The following is a 16130-nucleotide window of genomic DNA, read 5'->3' on the forward strand; positions in this document are numbered from 1 at the left end:
AGAGGTGAGCGAACGCCGGTATGTGTTCGCTCACCTCCCGATCTACTGAGCCGACCTGTGACAGTCTCATTGTCACAGGTCGGCTAGAACTATGAGGTGAGTGAAAAGCACTCGTCTCATAGTTCTCCTTTAAGGAAGATGTATACTCCGGTGTTGAAGTAAAGATAAGCTTGCAGGGATGAATAAATAAAAGCATAACAGAGGCGCTTATATTTACTTACATTTGTACCTTTCCTGGAGAAAATGCTGCTTCACACTTCCTTCAGTACTGTATATGTGAGAAGAGATCCTATAGAGGGAATTATCAGAATTCAGAATTGATACTTCTTCCCACTAGCTGAAATCACCTAACCAAATGGCAAGGCTATGGGTCACTTAAAGTGATATTAAAGTCAAATGCTGATGTAGCATCCCTCACAATGGATGCTGCTTCTTGATGTTTAACCCTTTCGCTGCCAAGCCCTCCGGAACATTTTTCAAATCAGCTGGCCAAGCCATTTTTGAATTTTCTGCAATTTTTTCCTATTGGTTTGATTTTCCACTGCTGCGTTGCTAGCGTTTGTAAAAGACCCCCCAAACCATATATTTTCTGAAAGCGCAGGCCCGGTAGAATAAAAAGATGGTGATACTAAATTTGTAGGCCCTGCGATAATTGCGCAAATGTTTCTCAAATTAATATTAAACCGATAAAAATACACAATTCAATTGTTAAAACACACCAAAATCAGTATCCGTGCACAAAAAAAATAATTTTCTGACTAAATCTAAAAGATAAAACTGTATTGAGTTAATAAATAACAAATATTAGCAAATTTGTAATTGCGCCTTTTTGCGAAAATTACAGGGTGGAGGGTTTGGGGAAGGCAGGGGAAGTGATCAATCTAGGACAACATAGCTGAATCGCAAAGGAAGCTGAATGGAATAATTTTCAAATCAGCTATTATGTCCTAGACTGTTCACTTCTCAAAACTCTTCACCCTTTGGTGAATAACCCTGTTAGTTTCCAGCAAAATCAGCTGGTCCCCTGAGCACTGATATCCTGTTTTAGGGTGGCTCCTTTTTCTTGCAGGGTCCTATGGAGACACCCTTGTGTGTGATAGTAAAGCTGTGTGTATCTCCACAAAGACAGCAAGGCACGCCGCTCCCTTCTCCTCTCTTCTCCTTTCTTCTTTCTTCTTTTTTTTTTACTAAGCTAGTAGATAGACGATGTTCTGTCCCTTGTGATCTCGTATTCAACAGGATGTTCAGGAAGCCGAGCTGAGAGAGTTGGAGCTGTTTGCAAACATGATGATTGTGTTTGGGCAAAAATGTAAAGACTTACATTGCCAGGCAGTGTATATTTGTGTGGTCTAGATTCATTATTGAAAAAGGTTTTGGAGATAAATACTACTTTAAGCAGCACTACAGGGAAGCTGGGGCAACATTTTCCTCATGTCATGTATTTAGCATTTCATACCTCAACTATGATCTTATTGTTTAGGAAACACTGATGTTCTGTTTTAGTTGCAGGAACTGTCTTCGTTCCATTTGAGGTTACTGAATACATTGCCTATGGCATCTGATAAAGATCAGCTGAAAAGCAAACCTTTGAAGAAAGGTGCCAGCCAAGGAAAGATGGACCCCATGCAGCGTGCCAGACACTTGGCTTACGTGCAGCCCAGCAAATCGGTAGCAGCATCAATAGCCGTCACCCAGAACCGGCTGAAGGAGCATGCCCTCAGGTCCCAGTCAGAGACACAAAAACGGATCCCAGACCTCGACCAAGAGAGGCAAGCCAAGGTGGTGGGCCAGCTGAAGGCCGCAGAAGCTCGAAACCGAATCCGCCTCATGAGATTCCGCTTCCAGTACATGAGAGTAAGACACTTTATTTATCCCGTGAGGTTTCCAAAGACCAATTCTATCTGCTGATAGTAGTAAAAATGTTTGCTTGTCAGCGATATTGGTGGTTTTTAGAATGCGAAGGAGCAGATTAGTACTTCTGGGAGAATTGGCGACAAAATGATTTGAGTTGTAACAATGTATAAAGAGGGTCAGGAGTTCATTGCGAGGACTAGTGTGAGGGATCTTCCATGACATTTATACAGGTGACATGGTATGTACAAGTTCCAGGGTTGTCATTCTCATCCTTCACCACATGAGGTACTCTATGCCTGCACTACGCAGATGAGATGTAAAGTGTGTTGTGCGTTACCCCCATCGACAAACTCGGAATCGGAACAAGAGCATGCTGTATACTTTCATATATACTAATATGATCAGATTTTCTTTTATTGTATCAGCCGTGAAGGAAATGGCAGGGAATTGGACAACAGTGACATAGGCAGGCGATCGTGTCAGATTTTCTTTGTAGAAGAAATAGACAGAAAGTGACAAACATCAAATACAGAGATGTTTTTGCCCCATCCCACTGTCATTATAGGAAGAAAGAGCCATTCCTTTTAGGAAAAGAAAGTCTTTTTTTAAGGAAAGCAGACACATTGTGGGAAACAAATGCCAAAATGTTACAAAATGAACAGGACCTTGAGGGATGCTCCTCCTTTAGCTTCCCGTCTTTAGCGCAGCATGAGTTATTAAGTTATTAAAGAATGTATGTGCCAGGATGTGTTGAGTACTTTTCTCACCCTTGATGCACTGGTGAAGGCCATCATGTAGTGGCTGGCGGGGCAGTGGCCTCTTATGGCTTCCTGTCCCACTCACAGATGGTCCCTTTTCAGCTTTGAAATGAATGGATCAGCTCAGCATGAGTTCTGATCAAATGTTTAAAGAAGGGCAGGATGTCTGCATACACTGGGGTTGTCTGTCTTTAGAATCATTTTGTTGGGTCATTTCTAGTTTAGTAGAACTGAAATGGAATACATCTTTAGCAATTTTAAGCACCAAAAAATAAAAGATGTGGGTTCCGACCCACAGATGGCACATCTAGGCAATTAGGTTGAACTTGGTGGACTTGTGTCTTTTTTCAACCTGACTAACTATGTAATTAGGCCCTAGACTACCATTGGAGGACTCCGGTTCTGCTCTGTAATCACCTTCTAGATGTCAAGCAGCTATAAGCTCCAGGCCATCGTAGTGCTCAGCCGTTGGCAATACAGGGGCGCACAGGAATGATTTGTATTCCTCAGTCCACTGGATTCCTAAATTACTTCAAGAGCCAAAATCAGATGGATATGTAATCATTCAGCAGATATAATTGTACTGCCGACATTTGTCAACAATCCCTTGTAAGGTTTAAACTAAACCCATTGTTTGTTTTTATTTATATCTCTGTCACTCTGATTATACAATGAACTCCTTTGTAACAGCCAGCGGTTACCTAGAAGGGGAGAGTTACATAACAGGAGGTGCACATGGCTTTGTTTATTATAATATCCTCCAAATGAGTATAAATATTTTACAAACTGTACAATATATATTTTTTAAGAACTGAAAATATTTACGGATATTCATTTTTTATTTAATTTTTGACTGTGTGGATTGATTTAGTGTAAGGTGTACTCACTGAGCCCAACAGAGGTATCTGACGGAGTGATTCATATGATGACATATGACCAGGGCTGGATTTCCCACAAGGCCAACCGAGGCCCGGCCTTGGGGCAGCAGGGAGTAGAGGGGCAGCAGGGCTGTGGAATTCCTATCTCCCGATGTCCCGGGACATGTAGTTCGGGGCGGGTAGTTGTTTTCTACATTTAGCCCTTTGGGTAGGCAGGGCTAAATGTACAGCGGGGAAACCGCGCTTGTTTTGTATGGGGCTGTGTGGCAACTGCTGTGTGCTGTGTGCAGCCTGCATACAGGGGGGCGCATTGAGGACCCGGAATTGGGGGAGCAGAGAGGGAGAGTAAATCCAGCCCTGCACATGACCTTCTGTCCTAAAGGGTAAAGACCGTAAAGTGTATTCTCAGTGATATCATTAATATTGGGGTCATTGTTTATGCCTTTCAGATTTGTATAAGCTTGCGCTGCTGTATTTGTGTTATTGTATTAAATATAGAGAATTGTAAAGTAACGACTCTAGCTAGCTCTCAGGGGCCCAGTGCAGTTTTCTCTCTCTTTTAAAGTAGATGTAAATCCAATCATCAAAATCTCATAGAGGCTTTAACATGTTAAAATTCATTTTCAACCTTTTGTGAATCTGCAGCTTTCGTTAAAATAATACCTGGCGATCCCACCATGAAGGACTTTATAGTGACAACACACTGTCCTCATCTCCCAATTGTGCTCCTGTGTTGTCACCCTGTCACATAGGTTTCCAATGGTGACAACAAATGGACATTTTAATACACATGATATGGTCCAGTGTTGTCACCACCCCCTCCTCCTTAAGAAATGCTGTGCAGTCATCACAGCTGGGCAACTCCTGACCGTGCAGCAATTGTGCACAAAACCGCGGGGATTGCCGTGCAGTCACAGTGCCGCCCAACACAGCCAATCGCACTGTGGGTTCCATTATTTTCTAATGGCACCCCAGTCGCGCTGGGCGGATTGCGCGGCTTCCCGCTGCGATTCCACCCATGCAATTGAACACGATCGTGGCTAAAAAAGGCACGTTGTGTTTTGCAAAAAAAAAAGGTACCTTTTTTTTAGCGACTGCCGTGCGGATGTAACCCCATTTAAATCAATGGGGCCGTGTGGCAACTGCTGTGTGCACTAGCACATGATTGCGCGGAACCGGGACACATGAACCTAGCCTGTTGGAATCCACGTAGATAGGAAGTGGCTGCAAAAAGGAAGCATAGTCAGCACTGAGATGTAAGAAAGAAGGTATAACAAGTAAAAATAAGTATTTTATTTTTAAAAATGGTTGTGTATATCATACACAGTGCTTTATCAAACTAACTGTCATTCAGTTAGGGTTTACACGTACTCTAACGATTGATGAGATAAGATATCAGCCACACAGGGAGTGCACTGGACAAAACGGTATCCAATATCAATATATCACAGTCCTGATACATGTTCTCCCTTAGTAAGCCCTGATGAATTATATTGTAAAGCGCTGTGCAAACTGTTGGCGCTATATAAATCCTGTATAATAGTAATAATAAGGAAGGGAACATGAGCCCCAGTGCACTTATATAAGCCAGCCAAATCAATTGACTTGTATTGTGAGAAGGAGCCATCAAGCACATTTTGTAGAACTGTAAGCAGGAAGTAGAACCTGCCTATGTAATAATGAAAGATGGCTGCCTCCTTGTACATATGTGACTAGGTGTAGAAATGCTTTTGAAGCATTAACTTGTATTGATAAAATGATTTATATCAAGCTGATATCTTTGTACACGTTTAGCTAAAAATAACTGAGACAAAAGATAACCTTCCTTTATGAAGACAATGGTGGACTTTCTAGTGTTTTTCGAGTGGCCTTTTGTTATTTTTCGGCCCTCCCTAACTTGCATGCTTGTGCTAAGCCTGAATGAGGTGGTGCGTGCTGAAAAATAAACAGGCTTTGACGGGTCAAGTAGGGGCTCTTTCTTCCCTATTTACATAAACACACAGCAACACGACTGCAGAGGAGAAAGCACTACTAGGCTCTCAGCACAGTCTACAATAAATACAGCACTTGTGCTCTCCCAAGATGCCTACGCGCTTTTAGTTCAATGGATGGAAATGATATTTCGGCGGGTGAGATGCGGCTCGCAGAATGTATTCCATAAGCAGAAGTGACAGTGGCCTCTGGGCAGAATTGTGGATTTGGTCAATGACACCTGGCTCTTCCATCTCTTTCTGAGAACAGAACATACTGTCCTTGGTGACAGAAATATGATTTATTTACTCAGTTAAAGTAGATGTAAACCCGAAATGGAGAGCGTTTAGTTTGCTTAAAGTGACACTAAACTCAGGAGTTAAATCTTAAAAATACATCAAGTACCATAACTGTTTTCTAAAATGTCTCTAATTTGTGTATCACTCGGCTGTAGATCCTCCAATCATCTCTGAATGGGTGCTGAAACTGTCCTTCTTTCTGGAGGGGGGCTACTTTTGTTCCCCATGGTCCCTGTGTGTGTTGTAAAGTAGTCACCGCTCCAAGCTCACTCCTGTGATGGACTACAATCTCATGTTTCGTTTACTTATTTGTAGTCTATGACAGGAGCGAGCTTGGAGCGGTGACTACCTTACAACACACACAGGGACCATGGGGAACAAAAGTAGCCACCCTCCAGAAGGAAGGACAGTGTGAGCACCAATTCAGAGATGATTGGAGGATCTACAGCTGTCCATGGTTACAGAAATAGTATTTATTTACTCTGTTGAAGTAGATGTAAACACGACCCGGAGAGCATTTCGTTTGTTTGCAGCGACACTAAACTCAGGAGTTAAACCTCAACTATTAACAAAAATGTATTTTATTTGTGTATCACTCGGCTGTAGAAAACCCGCTCTGACAAATGCCATGGCAGCCATCGCTGGAGTGCATGTAGACTGGAAGTGACTGCAAAGAGACTGCAGAAAAACGGCAACACTGAGATGTAACAAACGTTGGATAATAACAAGCATTTTGCTATTCAAGATGTCAGTTGTTTATGATGCACATTGCTTTAACAAACTAAATATAATTAATTTCAGGTTTACATCTGCCTCAGTATTACCATAATAGCCTTGGGGCTGAGGTAGCTGGGTTTTTGTTTGCTCTTAAGCTACTTTTCTTCCCTAAACTAGTCCATGTGAATGCAAAAGCAGCTGGAAGCAACTCAGAGGCCCCTGCAAGCCTACTGCATTTGACTTGCTTGTGGTGACTTGAATCCTTCTATACTGGGACTAGATCTATAGCAGAGAGTGCAGGGCTAATGCCTGCAGCCTCGCAGCAGCGATTTTGTTTGACCCGTAACTTCCAAAACATCTGGAATGTCTCCTACATTCCCCAATGAGGTCCCCACTGGGGCTATTTTTAGAAAGACAAAATAGGAAGCCCCACCTCCCTCCTTTTATCTTTGTAAAGTCACGTGCGGCCTAAAATATCTCTGAGACTGGGTCAGGAATGTTGCACTGTTGAACCCCCCCTCCCCCTCCATTCCTGCCCTTTCTCCCGTGCCAGGCTGTCCATGTTATAAGCTTTTATTTTACAATCCATCTTTTTTTTTTATGTGCAATACATTCCAAAAATCTTTACTACAATCTTAAGCTGACCATACATGTATAGAGTTACTTCATTCAGCCTGGGGCTTGAACAGATTCCTCTGTCCACTTTAAACAGTGCGAATGTACGACTCTCCCCTTGCTGGGCTCTTGTATTGTGGAAGGCGGTGCCCGTTGCCATCGGAATACTCCAACAGTGAATTCTTATCCATCCGCGGACACTGGTTAATATTGTCAGTTATGATTCAAGCTTGAGTCCACACTTTCCTAATAAGTATTCAGTCAGCAGGGCATTTAACAAGCCCTGATGAAGGGGGAGCTCAGAGGATCCCTGAAATGCAGTGGCCTTTTTGTTATCCTGTTGACCTTTTATTGATAATTGTTTTGGACTTTACAAAATGTAGAAGTCCCCCCCCCCGCCTCTTCTTGATAGAATTCCAGACCTGGCATCAATACTTTTTAAGTCACTAACTGGAAAAAGTATGCAAACCAGTTCAGTTGCTGCTGATTACATGTCAATGATTGGCTGCAGTCCCTGATCTGTCAACAAATTTCCACCCAATCTCCTTCTACATAAGTCAAAAAATCTACTTAGTTGAGCTGGGCGTTGATGGTGGAGCCCCCAGATCTCGCATTTTGGCAGAAATTCTACCCGCGTATGGCCAGATTTTCCATACCTTCTCGTCTTTTTAATCTGAGAGTAGGTCAAATGCATACCCAGTGCATATCAGCCTCATAAATGACGTCTCTTCCTGTCATCTTCATTGCCACAGGCTGTGCACATCTCACACAGCCTTAGAAATGGGAAGACAGTTGTTGCATTGTGGGAGAAGAACTTTTTTTTATTTCCGGGTTCAGACCTGCCATCAATCCATCAATACTATTTAGGTCATTAACTGAAACAATTATGCAAACCAGGCGTTCGGAGTTCACTTGCTGCTTTTCACATGCCAATGTCTCAGAATACTCAAAATAGAGGTATATCCCAAATAAAAATAATTTAGTTTGGTAAAGCTCTATTATGAAAATAAAAAGTTTTGTTTTTTTAATACTCCCCAGTTTTCTATCATCTGTAACATCTCCTGCAGCCTCTATGCAGCCACTTCCTGCCTACATGCACTCCAGCGACAGCTGCATGGCATTTTTCAGGGTGGGTTTCTTGATGCCAACAACAGTAGACCGTGTCTGGGTAATGTTTGTTTAAAGGAGAAGTATTGGGAGAGGGAAATGTACTCTACCTAATAGATTGAGCCAGCGTATGACACTGCAGCTATCACACTTCGTCTCTATAGCTCAAGAGCTGAGCAATCACAAACTGCTAATTGCTTAGCTCCTGGCTTCTCCCTGCAGAGAGCGGTGACTGTCAGCAAACATTCCCTGCAGGGCTTTTCTCTCCCCTCTTTCTGTTCTTCCAGCATTCATTGGAGGGACAGACAGGGGAGGGGGCGGGCACAGCTGGATCTGGCTCTAGAGAGGCTGTCAATCCAGCAGCAGCGTAGAGCCCAACAATATTGTTGGGATCTTTCCTGACTGCAGCGCGGCTTTGCACTGTCAGAATATAGTGGGCAGTAGCCCGCTATATACCGGCTTTGGTCCCAGGAGTACTTTAGTTAATGTTCTGTGACCCAAAAGAGAACTAAAGCCAAAAATAAAGGTTTGGCCGCTTTTAAACAGCCGCTTGTCTCTATCGCAAGCCCATGTGATGGGGTGACAAAGCAGGAGCAGAATTGGGAGACAGGGACAGAGCGTTGTCACCCCATACCAGGAAGTGCCTGAACAAGGACCTTCATAGCGGGAATAACCAGGGGTTCTTTTTATAAAAGCTGCAGATTTAAAAAGATTGACAATGACTTTTGAAAGGACATTAACATGTTAAAGTTTGATGAGCGGGTTTACATCTACTTTATAGCGACTCTTTCACCACAGAAGTGTATTAAAACAACAGAACCCCATCTATGAAGGTTTATACTTGGCTTTCTGGTGGGCAGGTCTGTAGTAACATAGGGGTCAATGAGAAGAACCACAATGCCCAGCAATCCAACACACCTCAGCAAACTTGTCTATGTGCTCCTGCAGCTACGTGCCACATATCTCTGTACCATCCCCTTCATCGGTATACCTTTCCAGCTTTGATTGAGAGTGTTCCTTTAAGTATTTTTTTTTTCACTTTCAGAAGCAGCGCAGACCTCTGACTGAACAAGTATGGTGAATGTGTACAGGCAGTTAAGAATAATTGCTCTTGCCATCTCTCAGGGTGCGGAGGTGCTGACAACTCCTAAATAATTGAAAAGGCAGTTTTTCAGGAACAAGCATCTATCATGAAATATAGATTGATTTATATGTAACTGATGGAGGCTGCATTCATGACACTCGGAACCCTTTTCAGTGGCTAGATGTTCCCATGCCTGGCTTATACACAATGTGAAAAACAAACAAACCAGCAAGTTAGAAAAGGTTGTTCTTTTTTCTTTCTAGAAGTGTGTAAAAGTATCTTCATCCGCGCCCAAGATCCATTGTTTAGAAAACATTAACTCTACCACTTTTGTTTAATGGAAGCCGTAGTATGAAACATAATAGCTCCTGTCATTTCAAAGCAGCGTTCCGAGCCATGTGCAAGCTTCTTGAAGAGCCAAACATGTCTGGAAACGCTGCTTTTAAATGACAGGAGCTATTGTGTGTGGTACTACCGCTTCCATGATACAAAGTGAAAGAGCTAATCTTTTATATACAAAAGAAAGGGGTTCAAGTGGGAATACTGTTACATGTTTGAGGCTCCTCTGTCAGGATGCCAGGGGCGTCGCCCCCCCACGAGGTCAGAGGGTACGGCATAGGGTACAGACCTCCCTTCAGCCTGGCAGACCCACGGGCGCTCCGGCGGCCACTACGCGTGTGCGAGCTACGCGCCGGGTGCGCGTGCGCAGTACACAGGCTGCGCGCACATCCCGGGGCCGTGCTCGCAACACGCGTGCACCTGTTTGAGCTTCAGTTGTGGCCTTGCTGGGGGAGGTTCCCCAGCCCACACACACACGCCTTTCGCCTGCCATTGGCCCTCAGGAAGGGGGCGGACTCACACCCCCTGGCTATAAGAACCTGGCCAGAGCCCTGGCTCAGTGCTGAGTTATTCCACCTCTTGGTGTGACATACGAAGCTCTCCTCCTATGTGCCTTGCTGCCTGTTACCTGAATCCTCTGCTGACTTCCCGTGTATTGACCCTGGACCGACTATCGCCTCTGACCCTTCCTGCCTGCCTCGACCTTGGATTGCGCTCGACTACCCCTTTGGATTGCCCTTTTGTTACCTTGCCTCCGGACTTTTTAGGCTGCTTCCTGCCAGCGGGTTCCCTCCGTGCTGCTTGCCCGCGGACGCTCTTGACATCCTCTCACTTGCCGAAGGAGGTCTCATACTGGCACCAGGCGTTGTCTATGGTGTGCACTCCAGAATGGCAAATATAGAAGTGTGCACATCCCACAGAGATCAGTTAAACAAAAACTGATTAATTATACCGTCCTCCATTTTCTTTCTCTCTCTCTCTCTTTCATTCTTTCTCCTTCTCTCTCTCTCTCTTTCTCTCTCGCAAAACAAAAATGCTAAGAAATGATAATTTCCTCTTTTTGGACACTCTATCTTATTCTCTGTTTTTCTCTCTCTTTCTTCCTTTATCTCTCTCATTTCCTTTGGTTGGTAATGCACATTTATGTTCACTCGTTCACTCCATTCATTCCTGTGGCTGTAGCAGTACTCCTCTGAATGGCTGGGGGCTGACAATTATTAGTATTGACGAGCCAAACTGTAGGAATGAATGGGCTGAACAGTGCACGTGCACGGTAGGAATGAATGGGCTGAACAGTGCACATGCATGGTAGGAATGAATGGGCTGAACAGTGGGCGTGCACGGTAGGAATGAATGGGCTGAGCAGTGCATATGCACAGTAGGAATGAATGGGCTGAACAGTGCACATGTACAGTAGGATTGAATGGGCTGAACTATGCACATGTACAGTAGGAATGAATAGGCTGAACAGTGCACATACACAGTTGGAATGAATTGGCTGAACAGTGGGCATGCACGGTAGGAATGAATGGGCTGAACAGTGCACATACACAGTTGGAATGAATTGGCTGAACAGTGGGCATGCACGGTAGGAATGAATGGGCTGAACAGTGCACATACACAGTTGGAATGAATTGGCTGAACAGTGGGCATGCACGGTAGGAATGAATGGGCTGAACAGTGCACATACACAGTTGGAATGAATGGGCTGAACAGTGGGCATGCACGGTAGGAATGAATGGGCTGAACAGTGCACATACACAGTTGGAATGAATGGGCTGAACAGTGGGCATGCACGGTAGGAATGAATGGGCTAAACAGTGTGTATGCATGAAAGGAATAGGCTAGAATAATACCAGCCATAAGGGAACAAGGAAGAGTGCATTGGCACGGTATAGCAATCTTCTTTAATATTTCACTAATCAATGTAATCCACTCACAGTTAAGATCCTTGCACAGCAAGAAATTCTGAACCCAGCGCTGGAATGCGTGCCAATTAGCACTCAGGGCTGGAGCGCGCACACCTCTCTCCCACTGTTTGCCACCTTCCACCCACGCTGTCTCATGCCTCTGACCACCGCCGTTGCGTGCACATGAAAGGATACCTGTAAGAGAGCTGTTCTCTGTATTGCTAAGAGCTGAAAGGCTGGACTAGCTGAAGCCGTTATGGACTTTAGATACCTTTTCATTTATGGCTGATTTCTGATTGTTTTGCTTTCCCTGATGCAAAAGGAACTTCACATGCAGATACATTGCGTATATTTTGGGTATTACTCTCAGCTTAGTGCGCATAACAGTGACAGATTTGTTATGTTGATCAGAATAATATCAGGAGCCATTTTTAATACTGCACCTATACATTTAAAGATAGTATGTGACTTTTTTTTTTCAGTCGTGAGTAAAAAGCACAAGTCCTTTGGCTTATAAAAAGTACCCACCGGCATCCTTGTAGGTCCTGAAATTTAGAGGGAACCATTGCTGACATCTACCATTGGCTTTTGAACTTTCCGAGTCAGTAACCTGGTACTAGTATAAAGCTGGGTTCACATTGAGTGAATGAGGAAACGGGCAAAATGCGATCCAAGGGTTGTCCTGTCGCCTTGACAAAAGTTGATCATTAGATTGACTTTTCCTGAAGGAAGTCCAGCCAAGTGGTGCTGCAAGCACTGTTTGGGTATTCTCACAGTGGCCGGTCAGAATACATGGAGCTGAGGATTCGTTCAACCACACTGTTTAGCCATGTGTACCCAGCTAAACACTCAGGAGTTTCAACTTCACTCTGACTTGGTAGTCTGCATGCCGGGTCCAGGTCAGTGCTTCTGGAAGTGTAGTAACTAATAGACACCCAGGCTACCGGTATTCTTTGAAGGAAGTCAGAATGGCACCCTGTGTTTTTGTTCTCACGACATGTTTCCGTTTTGGATGGAGTTGGTAATGATTAGATCTTCTGTTAGGTTTTTATTAGTGTCTGTGTTCCTATTTGGCAGATTTTCCTTTTCCTTCTGTCCTCATCACTGTACAGGAAGTAAAGAGAAACCTCTCCGACAGACACAACGTCAATAACAACACCTTTTTCAGTGGAGGAGGGATTGAACCTCTATCAGATATTTATTGCTAACAATGATGCTAATTATCTTCCAGGCTCAGGAACTGAACAATCTCATCTCCCTCCAACCTACTGCCCTGGATGCCATCAGACTGGAAGTATTCCTGCCACCTAGGGCACGTGCAGTAGACACGTGTGACACATTACAACGCTTTCAGGTGAGCATGGAGTAGTAACTTGTCTGATGTAAGAATGAACCAGAGTCCAGCTGTCATTGTTCTCATTCATTTTAGAATGTGAAACTGAGCATTTGATTGCTGTGGGAGACACGGCTACTGTATCTCCTCTACACTAGTTCGTTGGGGTAATCTGGGTGTTAGAAAGGGTGTATTTTAGGAAATAATAGCTTACTCTGTATTAAGGCATGGACAGGCAATCTGTATTGTAGGACAGGAGTGTGTATTTTAGAACCAAAGAGGGTCATCTGTGTATTAGAAGAGGATGTCCAGTGTGTTTTATACAAATGGGGTAATCTATGTATTAGGCCCCTTTCAAACATACTAATCAGGAGAGATCCATGCACGGATCCCCTTCCCGATCAGAGCAGTACGGATTGGATGCCACACGTCCAGTTTTTTTCCTCCATCTTGTGATGGGAGAAAGAACTAAAACTGCCAGACCCCATGGCGGTCTATGGGAATTCGGATATAAATGGACATGTGTCCATCTACCTTAGAGTATCTCCTGGTCGGGCGCGATCAGGTTGGAGAAACGGAACTCTGTTCTGTTTGTTACCTCTAGGCCGGAGTCTAGGGTAACCAGGTGTAAACAGACGCCCATAGACCTAGCATTGGGCATCTGATCGGGTCCGCCTGAAAAACTGACAGGCTGACCCAATCGGACCGTCCGTGTGAAAGGAGCTTTAGAACTGGACACGCAGTCTGCATTTTAGAAAGAAAAGGGAAATCTATGTATTAGGAGAGGCTATATAGTATGTATATTAGGGGGAAAAGGGGGTAATATATTATGTTCTATTCTTAGTTCTATAATGGCATTGTAGTACTTTCAGGTGGAATACAGCTTCATAAGATATCAGCTAGGGAACTACAAGTCCCAGCATGCCCTCATTGCCCCTGTACAACAACCAGATATTGCCGTTCCCTGGGTGATATGTGTGTGGGGGGGGGTACAGGGACAATGATGGCATGCTTGGACTTGTAGTTCCTTAGCTGATATATATGTGTGGGGGGTACAGTTCTAGTGGATGTTTATATAATATGGGGGGGGGAGGGGCGAAAAAAAATGTTCTGCCCCGGGCGCCCATAACTCTGGTTACGCCACTGATGTACAGTGGGGGGGTTTTAGAAAAAAGGGTGTAATCTGTGTATTGGGAGTCTGGACAGTCTGCATATTCGGTAGAAGGGGATAATCTGATCAGGAGAGGATACACAGTTCATATATTAATAGGGAGCAGATCATCTGTGTATAAAGATCTCTCTACTCACCGGACGTTGTTGCTAGATGCTGAAGATAGTGCTGTGTGTGAAACTTCATATCGCTGGTCCCCAGATCACCAGTCTGCTTATATTTTTTAGCCAACAAGTTAAGTCCAGAGCTGGGATCTTCACTGTATGTATGTGATACCAGTGTGCTAGTCTGTGAAATAAGACATTGTTTGACACGGTGTATTAAGTGTGCGACATGCAAGCTGCACGATTGCAAAGAAGTCAACAGTACAGCTTTGCAGGGCACCAGGGCCTTGGGTATCTGCATGGAGTTTGTATAGTATATGGACAAAAGTATGTGGACACCTGACCATCACACCTATATGAGTTTGTTGGACATCCAAAGCTATAATAGCCTCCACTCTTCTTTTAAACCTTATGTACCTTGTTATTTGTGCCCATTCAGCCAGAAGGGCATTTGTGATATCGGTGTTCCAGTTCATCCCAAAGGTGTTTAGTATGGTAGTCGTTGAAGACCACTCAAGTTCCTTCACACCAAACTGGTCAAGCCATGTCTTTGTGGAGCTGGCTTTGTGCACACGGGGTGGGCACGGGGTAACAGAAAAGGGCCTTCATTAAACTGTTCCCACAAGGTTGGAGGAGCACAATTGTCTACAATGTCTTTGTATGCTGTAGCATCAACAGTACCCTTCACTGGAAAGAACTCAGTTCCCATTTAGAGGGGTGTCCACATATTCTTGTCCATGTTGTGTATGCTTTCCATATCTCCAAGTGCTTCTGCTTTCTTCCACAATCCAGAAGGTTACTGCTGGTGTAATCACCATTTAGCTAAAACCGTCCTAGTTTGTGCATGTATGTATGTGTGTGCATGTCTGCATGTGTGTGTGCGTGTGTTTGTAAGTGACTACGGTAGGTACACTAGCTTCTTGGGATTTAGGGAATGCCCCCATAACTTTTCTGTACTATACTTATGAGATTTTATGAAAGAAAGATATTTAATGAAGTGGAAGGTCTACTGCTGACTGTTCTTTTGTGTTGTTTTACAGAGGGAACATATAGAGAATCTCCTAAAGGATGAACGAGGACTCCTCACTAATCGTATCCCATGACCATAGCTAAGAGCAGAGAAACCATGCAATATTACGAAGCCTTCTATTTCCAATACTGTGTCCTTCTGCCTCCGCTTCTTATTAAAGCCTCTTTATGCAGAGAACTGCAGATCTTGCTGTCAAAAAGGATTGTCATTCCTGAGTCACTGTGACACATCAGACAGCTGCATTTATATCAATAAGGTGAATCTATACAGTTTTACCCATTACCTCTATGGAACTTGTAACTTTGGACTTCAGTGCCACCTACTGGATGAGCTTCTAATGACAGCTAATTCCCATTGCTCCCACTTACTGCTCCTACAGGGGACTGTGTTTCATAAATGTTGTATTCTAATAAACATGCCATAAAAATGCTCCTGTTCCAGGTGTATCTAGTGAACAGGCTCCAGTCTCGGTGTTGTCACCGGTCTCTAGTGAATGGATAGGCTGCATTCTCAGTGATGTCACCGGTCTCTAGTGAATGGATAGGCTGCATTCTCAGTGATATCACCGGTCTCTAGTGATTGGATAGGCTGCATTCTCAGTGATGTCACCGGTCTCTAGTGACTGGATAGGCTGCATTCTCAGTGATGTCACCGGTCTCTAGTGAATGGATAGGCTGCATTCTCAGTGATATCACCGGTCTCTAGTGAATGGAGAGGCTGCATTCTCAGTGATGTCACCAGACCGTAGTCATTGGTTCGACTGGTAGTAAAATTTAAAGGGCAAATTCATTTAAAAAAAAAGATTATAAAAAAAAACTGGATGTAAATATATGGACAGCCTGTTTGTTATGCAAAGACAAATTGATCATTTATCCATTGTTATGGCCTTTGGGGCTGTGAAGGATTTCCCACATGCATCCAGCGTCATTGTCTTTTAGCAATCTCCTTATTGTCCCTAAT

The 16130-nt window shown here is 43.9% G+C and overlaps 1 protein-coding gene across 1 annotated transcript; it reads left to right on the plus strand.

Annotated features, from left to right (window-relative positions):
* The first annotated feature begins 1507 nt into the window (after window positions 1-1507).
* On the plus strand, window positions 1508-15243 carry LKAAEAR1 (LKAAEAR motif containing 1). Its single transcript, XM_018559621.1, has 3 exons — window positions 1508-1854; window positions 12764-12886; window positions 15181-15243. The coding sequence occupies exons 1-3, from the start codon at window positions 1552-1554 to the stop codon at window positions 15241-15243; spliced, it is 489 nt and encodes a 162-aa protein (XP_018415123.1). The 5' UTR covers window positions 1508-1551.
* The last annotated feature ends 887 nt before the right edge of the window (window positions 15244-16130 follow it).

The sequence above is a fragment of the Nanorana parkeri genome, unplaced genomic scaffold (assembly GCF_000935625.1).
Source record: "Nanorana parkeri isolate BGI_ZX_2015 unplaced genomic scaffold, ASM93562v1 scaffold17, whole genome shotgun sequence".
Taxonomy (NCBI): Eukaryota; Metazoa; Chordata; class Amphibia; order Anura; family Dicroglossidae; genus Nanorana; species Nanorana parkeri.